Genomic DNA, 15477 nt, shown 5'->3' with positions numbered 1-15477 from the left:
TGTGTCTGAGTCATTAGCACAATTCAATAAAACATCACAAATGGGATATAAGTTCTTTTCTTAATCCACAAAAATCATAACAGTATCCTATGATTATTCTGAATCTCTTGGAAGCCTGTTTTGCTGGATATATCTGACCCTACTGTACTGATAAAACTGGATTCATCACCACGTAATTAGATTAATTACCCACCAAGAGATGCCCAAAGATATCTTGCAAAGGAAATCACATTTCCTTAATTAATGTTTATTTCTCCGTGGATGTAGTTTCTCGTATATTAGTAATACACATCTTAGCAAAGGTTTGAAGACATGTAATTAAAAAGAATCCACGTAGTTTTCTAATAAATCATTTGCTGTTCGGTTATATAATTCTTTCGGTTATATAAGCCTTTGGTTTGTGTAATAATTATCTGTGAGGGTGTCAGAAGTTGTTTTTCTTACATTTTCCAGCCAAAGTTTTAAAACTAGCAAAAACAAAAACAAACATAAAATAAATAAAAGGCTTTATACATAGTTTAGAGTAATTTAGACAACACAAACAAATTAAAGGAGGGCTCTAAACTCGCTTTATAATTTGCAGTTGATTATGTAAATTGCATTTTTTTTTATTTACTTAAGCATTGCATTTATTCCTTATATGTGTTGCTGATTTAACTATTTTCTTTTTAAAGAAAGTCGTTCAATAATAATTATAATAATATAAAGACAAATAAATGCGTTTTGTAATTTCTGATCTACTGGTAATCAAAAATAATAAATTTAAATAGATTTCAAAAGCGATATCATTGATTGTAATAAAAAGAAAGAAAATACTATGAAACTACTTGTTTTTCTGAGTTTATATTTGGGAAAAAACTTTTTTTCAAGCCGCCGAAGTAATAATAAAATCCTTAAGTGTAATAGCATGAGGAATGGAAGAGTTCCTGTACTGACAGTGTCTGTGGACTGCCCCCTAGTGTTTTGGAAGCTTCACTTCGACGTTAGTACGTCACTCTCCACCGGCCGCCGCGTGTAGCCTTAGCCAATGGAGAGTGAGTACTGAGCATTCCCTCAGCCAATAGCAGCCTGTGTTGTATTTAAAGGTTTTAAACCGAGGGCCGTTTGAAATTAAACAAGCAGTGTTCGGAGAGTTAGCCAATCTCAGTCAGTCTCTGTACTGCTACAGCTTTGTGCTTCGACTTTATTGTTTTATTAGCACTCATGTAGTATTTTTCAGAAAAAAGAAGTGATACTAAGGTAGATTCGTCGTAACATCTTCGTGGATAGTCCTTATGTTTGTAGCGAGCCACAAACGCCAGCTGTGGTCTACTGGCCGACGTAGCTGTTAGCTAGCCTCCCTTGGAGCTGTTTTCGACCTGTTTATGTTCTAGAAAAAATATCGTTTAGCGTTGAATCGGGTCATTGCAATAATATATTTAGGTAAGTGGTTTTATACAACTAGCTTGTTGCAAAAGGGTGATGTTTAACGTGGTGTTTTGGTGTGGATGCTAATTTAACTTTACCTGATCGGCAACAACGTGACGATGATGGCTACTGTTAATCTTCCTGACAGAATAAACATTGTAAATTGTATATACATTTTTAAACAGTTATTTCAGATATGAATACAAGAGCGTCTGTATCCAAACAGGATTGTTATTAGGTTTGTTTTTAAGCTAGAAGAAATGTCTGTGAAGGTTCTCAGTCATCGTAGTCTGAGGTTGAAAAGAAAAGCGTCTCTTTCAACCTCCTTAGCTAGAAGAAATGTGACAGACTAAAGAGTTAAACAAACTGCATGTTTTTCTTAATTCCAATCACTTTTTAACAATTTCTTTGAATAAAACCTGTCTCTGTTTACTTCTTTATTAGATTATGGACTCTACTGCTATGCACAAGATGCCAAAAGGCACGAAACTTCAAAGGCCTGAAATTAAGGTAACTCATCATAAACCCGGGGCTGGTTGAAAATTTTTATTAAATGTGTGTTTTTGTTTCTTCTTTTTCTTCTGTTTTTGTTTTGTTTTGGTAAATATCCTTGATTACTGTGTATGGCATTAGATTTGCGCTTCCAGACATACCAGTGTCTTTGGACACTTTTCTATATGGCTTATAAGAACATCTAGTGTATATAGAGACTCGGCATATGCATCACCAAAAACGGAGCTAAGAGAGAATTTACCCACAAAGCTGGATGGGTGAAAATGAACATGGCCAGAACTAAGCACTTGTATGTGATCATAGGAGTATTGATCCACTGATCCCATCTATGGATGGGATTAAAACAGAATTGGTGTTTGTTAATTTAGATAACCTTGTCTTTTGAGGTAAAAGATAAATGCTGTTGTTAAAACTTGTTTGTTTGGGGGTTTTTTTTTCTTCAGATTAGGGAATTTACAAAGGTAAACAGATTTCAAAGTTTCAGATTTTTAGAGTCCTGACTTTTCAGGTGACAGTCTGTCACTATTACCCTGACTGCAACTGGTCCAAAATGCTGCAGCTTGACTTGTAACTGGCATGCGCAAGACAGACCACATCATTTTTAAGGCATTGCATGCGGTTGCACCTTCTTGCTTCCATTTAACTTTGCGTACTTCCATTAGATCACTGAGATCTGCTTAGCAGGTTCTCCTAGATTAAAACAGCTGATCAGGTTTTTGCTCCTAAATTGTGGAACAAACTGCATCTGCACATCTGGACCCCTCCAGCATTAGACATTTTCAAAACCTGTTTTCATCATTGGCTTTTAACTCTAATTGGATTACTTTTTCTTGATACTGCTTTACTCATGTTCTAATTTTTTCTTTTTAAAATCTATTTTATTTTTATTACCTACCCGTCCAGTTGTACAGGATGGTAGCCAGGAGTTATTTTTTTTAAATGAGCTTATAAATAAACTAAACTGACCATATTGACTACACCACAAAGGGTATTGTTAATCCTGATGATATGAGCAGAATTGGTGACCTTAAATTGGACGTTGGCGAGAGCATATGGTTGTCTCTGTCAGCCATGTGACACACCAGCGACCTGTCCAGGATGTGCTCAGTGAGAGACTAGGTCAAATAGATGGTTAAGAAAATTTAGAAATGAATTTCAAATTACAATTTTTTTTCAAGGTAAAGCTAATTTATAATACTTTCAAAAAGTAAAAAGCTTGAAGCTTTTTTCAATTATTATTATTGTTTATCTTGTTTGTTTGCAGTCAACCAGTGATGGGCCCAAGCGGATTCCTGTATTGCAACAGTCACAGCCCATTCAGAAGGCTGTAGTCACACCAACCCCGCATCAGCGAGTTCTAGGTGTATCAAATGGACCTCAGCGCGTTCAGAGGCCTATGAGTCACCAGAAACCAGTGTCAAACCTGCCCCTTACTGTCAAGTCGACACACCCTGCTGATCAGAATGTGAACCCCGCTACTCAGAATGTAAATGCAGCAACACAGCTCAAACCCAGCACCCAGCAAAACCAGCTGAAAACGCAAGCTCCTAAACCAAACCTGACCAAACCCCAGTTGGAACCACAAAAGCCAGAGAAGCCACAGGGTAAGTGTAATACTAAACTGGGAAAACAATGGTGTTTGTGTCTGTGTTTTGGGTGCTAAAATGTATCCTCCTCTTTCTTTGTCCAGACAAACCTGCCAAGAACGATCACGCACAAACCTCTACATCAAAGTACGTTTAAGAGTGGTTCCTTGTCTCATCCATATACTTTTATGACAAGTTAAAGTTTATGTCGCTCTTGCTGTAACCGTGTGCTGTTCTGCTCACACAGGACACGATGGAGTCTGGAAAATTTTGACATTGGTCGTCCTTTGGGAAAGGGGAAGTTCGGGAATGTCTACCTCGCCAGGGAGCGACAGACTAAGTTCATCCTGGCCCTGAAGGTGCTCTTCAAAAAGCAGCTGGAGAAGGCTGGGGTGGAGCACCAGCTGAGGAGAGAAGTGGAGATCCAGTCTCACCTCAGGTAACATCTGTCGAATTATATTTTACTGTTAATTGTAATTAACTACTCCCCAGACTAGCGTTTCTCAAACTGTGGTGAGTAGACAATATGAAGCGCCTTGAGGCGACTTTTGTTAAATAATACAATATAAATAAAATTGAATTGAAAAAGTTGAATAGACCGACTGCAGGCGAGCTACAGATGAGGGAAAAGAGATGGGGTCAAACTGAAGTGACTGATTATTGTAGGGAAAGTAAGCGAAAATGACTTTGATAGTCAGCACAACAGCATTATTCTACTCAAATTATCTTGGATCCTTGTCTGATTTTTCAAAACTGTCTTGAGTAGGAGTGAGTTTAAAAAAAATCTATTTTCTGGTCCAAAATATTTTAATATGAATAATGTGTTATCGATTCATTAAGTCCTGAAATAGCTTTTTAAATTATAAATGTACTTTTGGCAGACATGTCAGTATCTCAGCTTGAAGCCTAGAAAACTATTTGAACAACCACCAAATGGGTAAAACGGCAAATGATTAAAGGACAAATGATTAACGAGCTGGTAAACTGATTCCACAAAAAGATGTAAACACAAAGCGCGACCCGACAGCACGTATGCAGACCTGCCGCCGGGTGCTGAAAGCCGACATCTCACACATTCCCTGACTGCAGGTTCCGTTACTGTCCGACCAAAATTCACTGAACCAGCAGCAAAAGAAGATCAGATCTACGTTTGAAAACATCGTCATGAGTTCACTCTTACTTTGGCTGTTTTGCTTCCACCACAACAAAATCACACTTCCTGCACAGCACTTCAAGACTGTGTACTTCAAGGCCAGTTTACCATCAAAAATTCAATTTTCTGCATTATTCCCTTGCACCAGTCTACGGTTGCGTTGTTAGCTGCTGTTGTTTTGTTTTTCCCCAAAATTACCTCTGACAAGATATTTCTGCTGTTCCATATCACAGAAATTTCCGCTCTTACAAATTCTGCCAAATTGCAAAATTTGTATGTTGATTCATGATTCTCTTGTTTTTTTTAATGTACTGCGACTATTTTAATATTTGCAGTAGATCACATGTGAAAATGTCCGCTTGTGCTATGTGCATGCTTTTACACATGAATTAAGCAGAAGGGACTGCACTCGCCAGGAAGTTGTTTCTTTGTTTGTTTTTTGTTTAGTTAACAACTAGTTCCAGCAGTGGCTTTCTGCTATAAAAAGCCAGGCCAGGAAATTCTCCTTCATATTTTTCTGTGTTTAATCATTAGCTACTTTGACACAAAGGTGTCAGCTGTGAGGCTTGCACTTCTGATGACGTTTCACAGGTGTCAGCTTTGTTTTTATACCTAGATGATTTACACTGAGTTTGTAATTGCAGAGAAATTTTCAAGTAATTTGAAATGAAATATTTTTAATTTACCATTTTTAGAGCCTTCTTTGGACAGTACGAATCAAAGATAAATTATCATAATTATAATATTTCTGACTCTAAGTTGAATTGAATGGAATGGAGTCGGGACCTTGTGAATCAGAATAGAATCAGTTGTAGAAGTTAGTGACGATGCCCAGTCCTGGTCTTGAATCTCAAACAAATGGTATAAAACACAGTCATAGATTCCAGCTCAGATGTATGAGATGAAGCAGATGTAGAAGTATCTACAAACCCTGCACTCCTGAAGGCCAGCAGACTGTGATGGATGTGGTTGCAGAAAGTCCTTTAGAAGTCTATGGAAAAACAGCTTTCTGACTCAAACTCTTTAAATGCTGCTTCTGAGTTTGTGCACGGGCTCAGACACTCGTTTTGGGTCATAAATAATAAAGTCTGTTTTTTAAGTCTAGGACACATGTTCCAAAATGGAAGATTATCTGTGGCTTGTGCTCATTGTTCATATTGGATATAACTGCATTGAATTCGTTTCTTCGTAATTGTAATGGCTGTAAATGTGTCTGTGGGGTTCTTGCTTAAATATTCAGACCTTTAAATTTTAAATTTGGGAAAATAAAGTATTAAAATGTCATTTGAATCTCAATTGCAGGAATTATTTTTTTACGACTGGTAATAATGCGAAGAAGTGGGCAGATGAGGTGAACACCTCAAAGTAAACATTAGCCCATAACTAATATCTGGTTTTTAGGAATATTTATGTTGCTGATTGATGATTTTAACTCTTTACAAGCAACAGCGAATGGTTTGAGTTTAACCTGTGAGTGCGTTTTGTCTCTTGTATGAATGGGTCCATCGCTTTAATGAGGCTCATCACATATGAAAGTGTGTAAATGTGGTTTGTGTTCTGTTTGGCTGTGTTGGTATGCTCCTGCTGCACGGCTGGGAGGACCTGTGTTAACTTATCTTTTTGATTATTATATTTTTTTTTTATTTATTTTAATCTGTGGAAATCAGACTGCTCTTCATGTCACTGTCAGACAAATGTTCAGATGCTGTGGGGTTTTCACGTTTATCTAAATGTTAACACTGTAGATCAGTCAGGTTTAAAACCTTTTCCCTCAGTGATTGGATTTTACTTCAGATATGGAGAACGTCACAGGCACGCTATGGTTTCGGGATCTCAACAAATCCGATCATCAGACAGCGAGTGTGAGACTCTCTGTGGACTTCCATATGCCCTACTTTTTTTTTTTTTTTTTTAATATGACCACATGGATTCATTTGCAGAAAAATGGCACTAAAATATGCCAACTACACATTCCCTTCAGTAAAATTACCCCCTACCATAGTAATGAATATCAGTTTAGTTTGGGGAGTCCATACATATTTGAAATGTTGATTGTCAAAATATCTAATGGTCCTGATTTTCCTACAGGCATCCGAACATCCTGCGACTCTATGGCTACTTCCACGATGCCTCTCGTGTGTACCTCATCCTGGAGTTTGCACCCAGGGGAGAGCTGTACAGCGAGCTCCAGCGCTGTGGACATTTTCCCGAGAACATAAGCGCCACGGTAAGAGTGCAGAGTTAAGACCTTTTCGTCACTCTTGTTGTTCTATAATCCAAAGGAGCTTCCCTAGTTTTACAGAGTGAAAATAACCTTTTATTTGTAGAGAATCGTGTTTCCAGGATGTTTAACGTTTACTAAAAGCATCTCTTCTGTGATGCATGTTGTATGCTTAATACTTGTGTGCTTAATGTGTTGTTCTAGTACATCATGGAGTTAGCAGATGCCCTCAACTATTGCCACACCAAAAAGGTGATCCACAGGGACATCAAACCAGAGAACCTGTTACTGGGGGCCAATGGGGAGCTCAAGATCGCGGATTTCGGCTGGTCTGTTCACACCCCGTCCTCCAGGTATGTTCATGCAACTTTTTTGCTTTTAATCACGTTTAAGTTGAAGGTGAAACTATGGAAATGATTTAGCCTACACAGGTAAGAAATTGTACATGATTTAAAAGAAACAAACATTTTTTTTCTCTTTTCCTCAGGAGGTCCACTCTGTGTGGGACACTGGACTACTTGCCTCCAGAGATGATCGAGGGGAAAACTCATGACGAGAAAGTGGACCTGTGGAGTCTCGGGGTCCTTTGCTACGAGTTCCTGGTTGGAAAACCCCCATTTGAAGCAAAAACCCACGAGGAGACCTACCGTAGGATTTCAAGGGTATGACACCACCACAGTACAGAAATGCTCTACGGCTTCTCTCAAAAGTTGAATTTTTATTCCCATTTTCTGTCTTTGACCTCCAGGTGGAGTACTCTTACCCACCACAGGCCACTATCAGTGCTGGAGCTAAAGACTTGGTTGCCAGGCTGCTGAAGCACAACCCTATGCACAGACTGCCCATCCAGGGAGTCCTGTCCCACCCCTGGGTGGTCGAGTACTCGACCAAGAAGCCAACAACCTTAAACAGTGAAGAGCCCGGCCAGTGACTGGTCTCTACGTACGACCGCACGTCTGATGGAGACTGTACAAGATAAACACGAGGGTGTAGCTGATGTATGAAAATCTGCTTCTATCTCTGACTTTAAAACCACTTGGTGGAACAGTATTTTGGTTTGCAAATATTTTGAGCCACTTAGCTGTATTTGTTATCTTTTTTTAAACTTAATGTTTTCCGTCTTACCTGAACTTTCTTTCTGTGGCATTCTGTTGCCTGTAAATATTTTACTGTCTGCAGAATTATGAAAGTTTTACTGAGCTTTTCTAAAATGTTGTTACTTGAAATTGAAAAATAAATTATCATCAAAGAATCTCACTCTGGAATTTGTCCAGTGTGTATTTAACAGTTTTTGTGTTCCAGGCTCAGTTATTTTACTCTGTAACTCGTCTTCACACTGACGTTTGAGTGAGGCGCTCTCATCGACTTCATACACCTCCAGCTGTGTCCAGGCTGCACAGGGAGCTGGTTATGTGGAGAAGAATTTGTCATTTATGAAAAGTTCCTGTTTCATTTATTTGTGACGTAAGTGTGACTTGTGGGTTTGTGGTAATTGGATTGGTTAGATCAGGGGTGGGCAATCTCAGTCCACGAGGGCCGGTGTCCCTGCAGGTTTTAGATGTGTCCTCGAACCAACACAGCTGATTTAAATGGCTAAATTAGCTCCTCAACATGTCCTGAAGTTCTCCAGAGGCCTGGTAACGAACTAATCATGTGATTCAGGTGTGTTGACCCAAGGTGAGATCCAAAACCTGCAGGGACACCGGCCCTCGTGGACTGAGATTGCCCACCCCTGGGTTAGATATTTGTTTTGAGGGAGTGTGTGTGAGTCCTAAATAAATGGAATTGACTTTAATTTCAATAAGTCACCGATTAAAACTACATGTGCCAAATATGAAAAACATGTTAAAGGTTTGATGACCTTTTTGACCAGGATGTTTTGTTCTTTCCTTTTGTGAAATTCACACTTTTATTTAGGATTCTCTGACACAGTCTGTAGAGCTTTTCTACTCAATAAGCAACCAACTTTTTACTACATGCTGCCTTCAGTGTGCCTGCAAGCAATTTGGAATTCAGTTATACTTTTGGCCAAAGACCATCTGACAAGCGTAATGCAAGAGCTGGGACTGAATCTGTAGATAATATTCCTCCTAAGCCACAGCCGTGGATGGAGTGCCTCAGCATGGTTATACAGCTTATTTTAAAGTTGTATTTAATAAAGCATCAAGAACAACTGTGCAGTCTTGTGTTTATAGTAAAAATAATGTAGTTTTGTCCCGGAATGGTCACGAAAGAACTCGTGCTATTGTGAAAAGATTTTAAGAAATGGAGTCAATAAATCTCTCTGCTTCCAGCTGGTATTTGCAGTTTGTGTCCACCAGGGGGCTCCCCTGCCATGTGTCACTGAGATCATCACGGGACGATCAGACTCATTTTTAGTAACAAAATTCGTTGTTTTCGTTAATATTTTCAACCCATACATTCCGTAAATTCTGGTTCTATAATGTCATGCTCTCTTGGGTGGCTCACTTAAAATACTGATGCGTGATGGAGTTTTGTTTGTTTTCAACGTGCAATAGAAACCAAACTAAGCCTTTTTCATTTTTGTTTTTGTCTGCAGTTAAACCTGTGAAGCATCTCCACCTTTTGAGCGCCGTAAATCACATTCAAGTTAGTGAGCTTTGTAAAACCTGTTTTCTGCAGTAACCCCGCCTTTAAATGCGCACTCCTTTTGATGGGTTCCGCGCTATAAGGAAAATCCATACCTGACTGACTAGTATGGCGCACTTGGTAAAGCTGAAACTTGACAGCTTGAGAGGAGGCGGGGTAAAATCAACAGAGTGGATGAACAGGTCGGCCATGAGGCCCTGATGCGTGCCTGCAGCAGAAAATCTGTCATTTTATGTGAACACGCAGGAATGTGAGGCCTGGTGGAAAACGTGCGCGCTGTGGATATCTCTGCAGACTCAGGTCTCTGCAGACTCAGGTCTATGACGGGTGGAGCTGAAACGGTAATCGGATTATGTAGTAGTAGTAGTATGACCACATACCCTCCTCTCTCACTCACTCGCACACACATTATATGGTTATCTTTCTAAGTCACGGGCCTGCGCAGTCTTAACTCTGCGCGTTTAACCTCAGTTTGAATTTAACAAATATGAATGCGACTAACCATCGTTTTCTATCTTTTATTATAGAGAAAAAAAATACATGTTCTGACCGATTCTCGTTTTACATAAAACCACACACATTTTTACAATATAATTTCACTTATTTCTTTATTCTTTAATATTAATTTTCACGATATATGATAACGACTTTGAGATATACATTCCATCTTTTTGAAACCACAATAACACACTACACATACGGTTTTATAACATTTCCACAGGACCCATTGGATTGCACAGAATGAAAAATGTCTGTATGCACATTTTCCTCTTTAACGATCTCTCTTTTAGATTTTCAGACACCGAATTTTTTTTTTCCCGAGACATGAGATTTTCAAAATTAATTAGAAATAAAAAAACGAACAGGCCGCGTGTGTGTGCGTGCATGTGCGTGTTTTCGTTCTATTTCTTATGTGTGTGTATTATTTCATTTAATACTCCCCGTGTTGCTGAGATCTGTGGGGCTGGACGTTATTGCCGATTGAAAAGTGAATTAAAGTAAATATCGAAGAAAAAACCAAACCAGGCCTATCAACAAAGCGTTACTGTTACACGAGGATGAACCGAAATTTAAAGGATTATTAAATTTCCACTTCCCAGTTTCAATGTATTTGTGTCTAAAATATCATACATTCAATGCATAGTTTGTTTAGCTGCTGTGTACTCTCTGATATTTTGCATTGCCAGAATATTAAATAATCGGGGAAAGTCAATTTTTGCGTATTTCTCAGGAAACTTCACGATTACTTTTTATCGTCTTTACGCCGTCGTGTGTTTCTATCGGTTATTGCCGTTGTCTTATTTTATCTTTTAGATGCACAGGCGTTCGATTTTGGGTTTAACGCCACACTCAAAGCCCGCAGTCAAATTGCGAATCACCTAAAAAAAGAAGTGGTGTTGCGTGTGTGCGCGCGCGTGTGTTTTAATCCCTTTAAAACATCTTAAACATCATTAAATCACAACAAGTCCGTCCATCACAAACTCGAGCGTTACATGAAGTGAAGTCTCCTGTGGGGAAGCACCACAAGAGCGACGAAAAGGCGAACTGCCCTTTTTGCAATTTTGTTTTAAGGTCGATATTGTAAACGTTCACTCCACTGGAAAATATGTATATGTACTCTTGTTGGCATATTTATACAACATGTATTGTCCGTAGGCTAAAGTGTGTTGTGGATGCATTAGATTCCCTCACTGCCACCAACTGTGTGTGTGTGTGTGTGTGTGTGTGTGTGTGTGTGTGTGTGTGTGTGTGTGTGTGTGTGTAGACTGATGCAAGCACTGTATGAGTGCGAAAATGTCCGCGTGTGCTCTGTGCGCACTTTTACGCATGAATTAAGCAGAAGGGACTGCGCTCGCCAGGAAGTCATGTGTTTTTTAAATTTTATTTTATTTTATTTTATTTTATTTTTTTCACTAAATGGAGACTTGCAGTTAACATCTAGTTCCAGCAATAGCTTGCATCTATTCTTGTATGTTATATTTAAAAGCCTCTATGAGCCCCTCCATTGAGTGGATGAAACCAGATATGCTGCATATACCTCCTATTACAAAGATGGCGACATCAAAGAAAACCTGGTGCCATAGCAGCTTTCTCCATAAAAGCTTGAGGTGGAAGAGACTGGGAAGCAGAAAGCAAAGGCCTGCGCCCGTCAGGCTGCCGGTGAGGCCCATGAGGAGGGCGAAATGTGGCACATAGATCGCCATGAGCAGGGTGAACACAACAAGGCTACATCGGAGAGTGAGTCCCCAGGACTTTAGGCGTCCATCGCCTCCGTAGCAATCTGGAAAGTAGGCGCGTCCCCCTTCGTTGAAAAATGTTTTCTCTAATACCTCGACAGCAGCGAAAAACGGCAGCGGATACGACAGCAAAGCTTTGGACACGAGGAAGAGGTTGACGACAGCTCGGATGGTTGGGGGCAGGTTGTCTGTGATGACCTCCTTGGTTTCATCAGCCCAGGTCAGGTAGGCCACCAGGGCGAATAGACCCTTGAGGATGCAGGCAGCGATGTGAGTCCAGTTCATCATGCAGTGAAACTCGCTCGGTTTCTGCATGTTCCCCTCCAGAGACGGCAGGAAGATCTGCGAGGTGTAGCTGAACACAATAATCCCAATGGAGATGGGGAATTTCTTGACATCGATGTAAAACTTCACCTTGTCCCAGGCCCAGTCCCTCGCTCTGGAGAGGCAGTACGCTATAACGAGGACGTTAATGACAAAGTGGGCTAACGTGCAAAGCAAGCTGAACTTGGAGACGGCTTTCAGGTTCTTGAGAAAGGCGCAGGGGAGGAGAGCAGCGGTGGCGATGATGGCCCAGGACTTCTGGGAAATTGGCATGTTGGGGAAGCTGTTGTACATGAGATTACCGCTGACCACCACGTACAGGATGCAAGTCATCACTAGCTCTATGATTTGGGCTACATTCACGATATGGCCACCTAGAGACGGGAATCTGGGCGCGCAGCAAGCGTTGGCAATGTCCACATAAGAATCCCTCACACGGACGAGCTGTCCGTCTTCGTCCTCCTCGTACAGGCAGGCAATGAGGATTTTCCCCGTGTAGCAGCACACCACAGCGGCGAAAATAATGAGAAAGAGTCCGAGGTATCCTCCGTGCAGGATGGCGTAGGGCAGGCCCAGAACGAACATCCCCTACAAACACAGACAAATGAAGCATCGCTAATATTAGGCTGTGCGCTTTAAGTTGTTAAATGAAAAGTATTAATTTAATCATTAATTATTTTCTTATCATAGTATTTTTTATTCGTGTAACTAGATGGTGTTTTAATGTGTGCTTTGAAGCTGCTCTGCCCGGCCCTTCAGTGAATCTCACTCCCCTTTTCATGTTGTGGGTTTTCCACTTGGCTTTGAGCGCATCTGCCCGCTTCTGACGTCATCACGAGCTGGAGGAGACACACTCTGACGTCAGGGTGACTGCCGTGACCACAGCCCCGATAAAGCATAAAAAGGCGTCTAGAGGGATTTTTGTCGCATAGCCTCCACACACGCGCGCGCACGCGTACACACAGGCTCTCTCGAGTAAATCCTCCACTTTAAAGTGGTGATTTTTTTCCCCACATGAAAAAATAAAATAAAAAATAAATACTTTTTCGAAATGTAGCTTTTTGCACACACTGATCTCTGTAATTTGAAATTTCATATTTTTCAGCCGCGTCTTTATGGTTTTAGTCCAAAATGTCACTTGGACTTGATCATAAAACCAATTTTCCTGCATAACTACAGTGTTATTCTTACTTTTAACTTAACTGGATTTAGATTTTAATATAAACAAAATTATAAAACATTTTTAAAATGCAGGTTTTGGTTTTCTCTTTATTCTAGAGTCTACACAAAAATTCCTCCATCCACTTATTTATTCCCACGCGGAGTATTGTGAGAGCATTTATCGGGGACGTGCATCAGGTACACAGCACATTACTCCAGACAAAGAATGTGCGTGTCGAGAAAAGGAGGGGGCCCAGGGCATCAACTATCCCCCCCCCCCCCCTTTATAGCGCATAAACGTCTAAAAAATCTCTGCACTGTTGTGATCAGAGATCATGAGAACGCACTTAAAAGGTTTAAAGAAAGTGGATATTTGCCAGACTTTAATTTAAAAACCAGCCACTTCACAAAGTTGCTTCAAAGGGAAAAGCCTGCTGATTTTTTTCTTTGTGTATAATTATTTTGATGTGTTCATAGATGTTTATTTATCTCGAATTTCTCGGATGCTTCGGAAGCGGCTCAGCCATTTGGAACCCAGAACAATCCGTGGAGGGAGTGCGTTTTTACCTGGATTGCGTTCGTGACGTTCCAGCCCGCCTCCCAAGCGGTGATTTTTGGTCTGACTTCGGTCAACTCGTTCGTCGGATCTCCGTCCTTTGAGGCAGAGTGCGGTGGACCGGTGCCGTCCCTCTGGTAGTGGCTGTCCCCCTCCAGTGCGCTTCCATCTCCGCTCCCCTCTCCCCCCATTTCATCGGATGTTAAAATGTCCATCTGCATGCCTTGCCGGTGGTCGTAGTCCAGGTCATCGCAAGCGGCGAAACCCAGAGCCTCTTCGTCGGTGGCGGCCTGAAACCCCATCCTGGCGAACATCCCGCTCACCTTTGCCTGGGATTTGTTGGACACAGCCGTGGCTGCATTTGTCAGTTTATTGGAAAGCTTGCTTCTGATTAACGTCGCCATTTTTCGAACCTCTCCGGATTCCGAACTGTCTGCAGCTTAATTAGTGTTTGTCTCCTCCAGTCAGTAAAAAAAATGAGGCTACTTTGGATTGCAGCTCTTGATTCTCTGCATTAGATAAAGCCACGAGGGAAAGCGCAAATGTTGGTTGAAGACACCGTCGGTTTTCAGTTGCTATCTCCACTTTTTAGTCACTGCTCGTCTGCAGCCTGTCGTTATCCTCAGGTTCATGTCACCTTCAGACGTCGCTGCTCCGTTTCTGCATCTTGGCACTGCGCTCTGATGCTCGACGCGTAGCGCACCTTCTCAGTCTCTGAGGCAGTTCAGCGGCGTGCGCAAAAGCTTTACGCACGACAAAAGGCGAGCCACAGGTTCTTGCAGGCCTGTAAGATCGCTTTCTTTTGGGTTATAAGGTGGCAGGCAGCGCTTCCAGGAGTTACTTCTCGTCTTTCAGGTGCCTTTACTGATGCCAATGCGGTACCGTGGAGCCCGGGGGGGGAGGCAGGGAGGAGACACGTGTCCTCACCAGCCTGCCAATGCAAAGCACGTCTCCAGCCCTCCCAGTGCCCCACCAGGAGAAAACGGGAGAGATTTGCTGCATTTCTAGGGGAGGTGCTTGCAGTACCCCCACCACCCCCAACCCATAATCTATAATACCTCATCCCAACAACCAATGGCATTCCGGGGGCCTCAAACCTTGCATAACTTTACCCATATAAAAGGAAGCTGGAATTTGACGAAACCCCAAGCTCTTCGGACCAGATTGTATGATGTAGGAATAAAAGGTGTAATTATTTCTTCTTTTATCAAATGTCATTTCTTTTTAAGAAGAAGAGGACGCGGAGCAGCGTAATAGTTAACTTAATTATTTCTGGGATTACCTGGATCGGGGTTTCAAACATCGCTTTGGGGTTGATTGATTGATCAGGGGATATGATCTCGCGCGTTTTGTCTTTGCTAAAAGGTGGTAAGACGTAGAATTTGAGCTTGTGTTTGAAAACAGGCTGAAGTATGCTGAATGAAGGCTGAAGCCTTCATTCAGCATACTCATTCATTCACTCACATTCACTCATTCATGATTTTGCATCTGTGATGTTACAGTCTGACCCGTGGCGATGCTCCCTTTAAGAAAACTATATTTCGCTGCGAGATTTATTCATTAAGAAAATAAAATACGTGGTTTGAACAGGAAAAACGTGACAGGGGATTAGTGATATGTCAGCCCGAATTAAACCCAGATGATTGGGTCTGGTCAGGTCTAGAGGACTATCCTCTAAACATACCGTAAGTAGAATTAATAAATTTCGT

General features: G+C 41.1%; 2 protein-coding genes across 2 annotated transcripts; one reads left to right on the top strand and one right to left on the bottom strand.

The window, feature by feature from the left end:
• Nucleotides 1-1096: 1096 nt before the first annotated feature.
• aurka (aurora kinase A) lies at nucleotides 1097-8170 on the top strand. The gene is made up of 9 exons (XM_085160759.1): nucleotides 1097-1422; nucleotides 1852-1917; nucleotides 3185-3524; nucleotides 3611-3653; nucleotides 3754-3945; nucleotides 6748-6886; nucleotides 7085-7233; nucleotides 7368-7542; nucleotides 7629-8170. Exons 2-9 carry the CDS (start codon nucleotides 1855-1857, stop codon nucleotides 7809-7811), a joined length of 1284 nt encoding a protein of 427 aa, XP_085016885.1. The 5' UTR covers nucleotides 1097-1422; nucleotides 1852-1854; the 3' UTR covers nucleotides 7812-8170.
• A 1914-nt stretch (nucleotides 8171-10084) lies between these two features.
• On the bottom strand, nucleotides 10085-14767 carry slc32a1 (solute carrier family 32 member 1). Its single transcript, XM_085160757.1, has 2 exons — nucleotides 13780-14767; nucleotides 10085-12639 (listed from the first exon to the last, which is right to left on the bottom strand). The coding sequence occupies exons 1-2, from the start codon at nucleotides 14170-14172 to the stop codon at nucleotides 11452-11454; spliced, it is 1581 nt and encodes a 526-aa protein (XP_085016883.1). The 5' UTR covers nucleotides 14173-14767; the 3' UTR covers nucleotides 10085-11451.
• Nucleotides 14768-15477: the final 710 nt, after the last annotated feature.

The sequence above is a fragment of the Neolamprologus multifasciatus genome, chromosome 5 (genome assembly GCF_963576455.1).
Source record: "Neolamprologus multifasciatus chromosome 5, fNeoMul1.2, whole genome shotgun sequence".
In the NCBI taxonomy this organism is placed as follows: Eukaryota; Metazoa; Chordata; class Actinopteri; order Cichliformes; family Cichlidae; genus Neolamprologus; species Neolamprologus multifasciatus.
The sequence above is the reverse complement of the archived record's forward strand: the minus strand, read 5'-3'. Positions and strand labels throughout refer to the sequence as shown.

Bases quoted from the DNA above. Each gene is read 5' to 3' on its own strand.
- aurka (XM_085160759.1), top strand. From the start codon at position 1,855: ATGGACTCTACTGCTATGCACAAGATGCCAAAAGGCACGAAACTTCAA. The intron at 3,525-3,610 runs GTAAGTGTAATA...TTCTTTGTCCAG, and splicing joins AAAGCCAGAGAAGCCACAGG to ACAAACCTGCCAAGAACGAT. The intron at 7,234-7,367 runs GTATGTTCATGC...TCTTTTCCTCAG, and splicing joins GTTCACACCCCGTCCTCCAG to GAGGTCCACTCTGTGTGGGA.
- slc32a1 (XM_085160757.1), bottom strand. From the start codon at position 14,172: ATGGCGACGTTAATCAGAAGCAAGCTTTCCAATAAACTGACAAATGCA. The intron at 12,640-13,779 runs GTAAAAACGCAC...CTGTGTTTGTAG, and splicing joins ACGTCACGAACGCAATCCAG to GGGATGTTCGTTCTGGGCCT.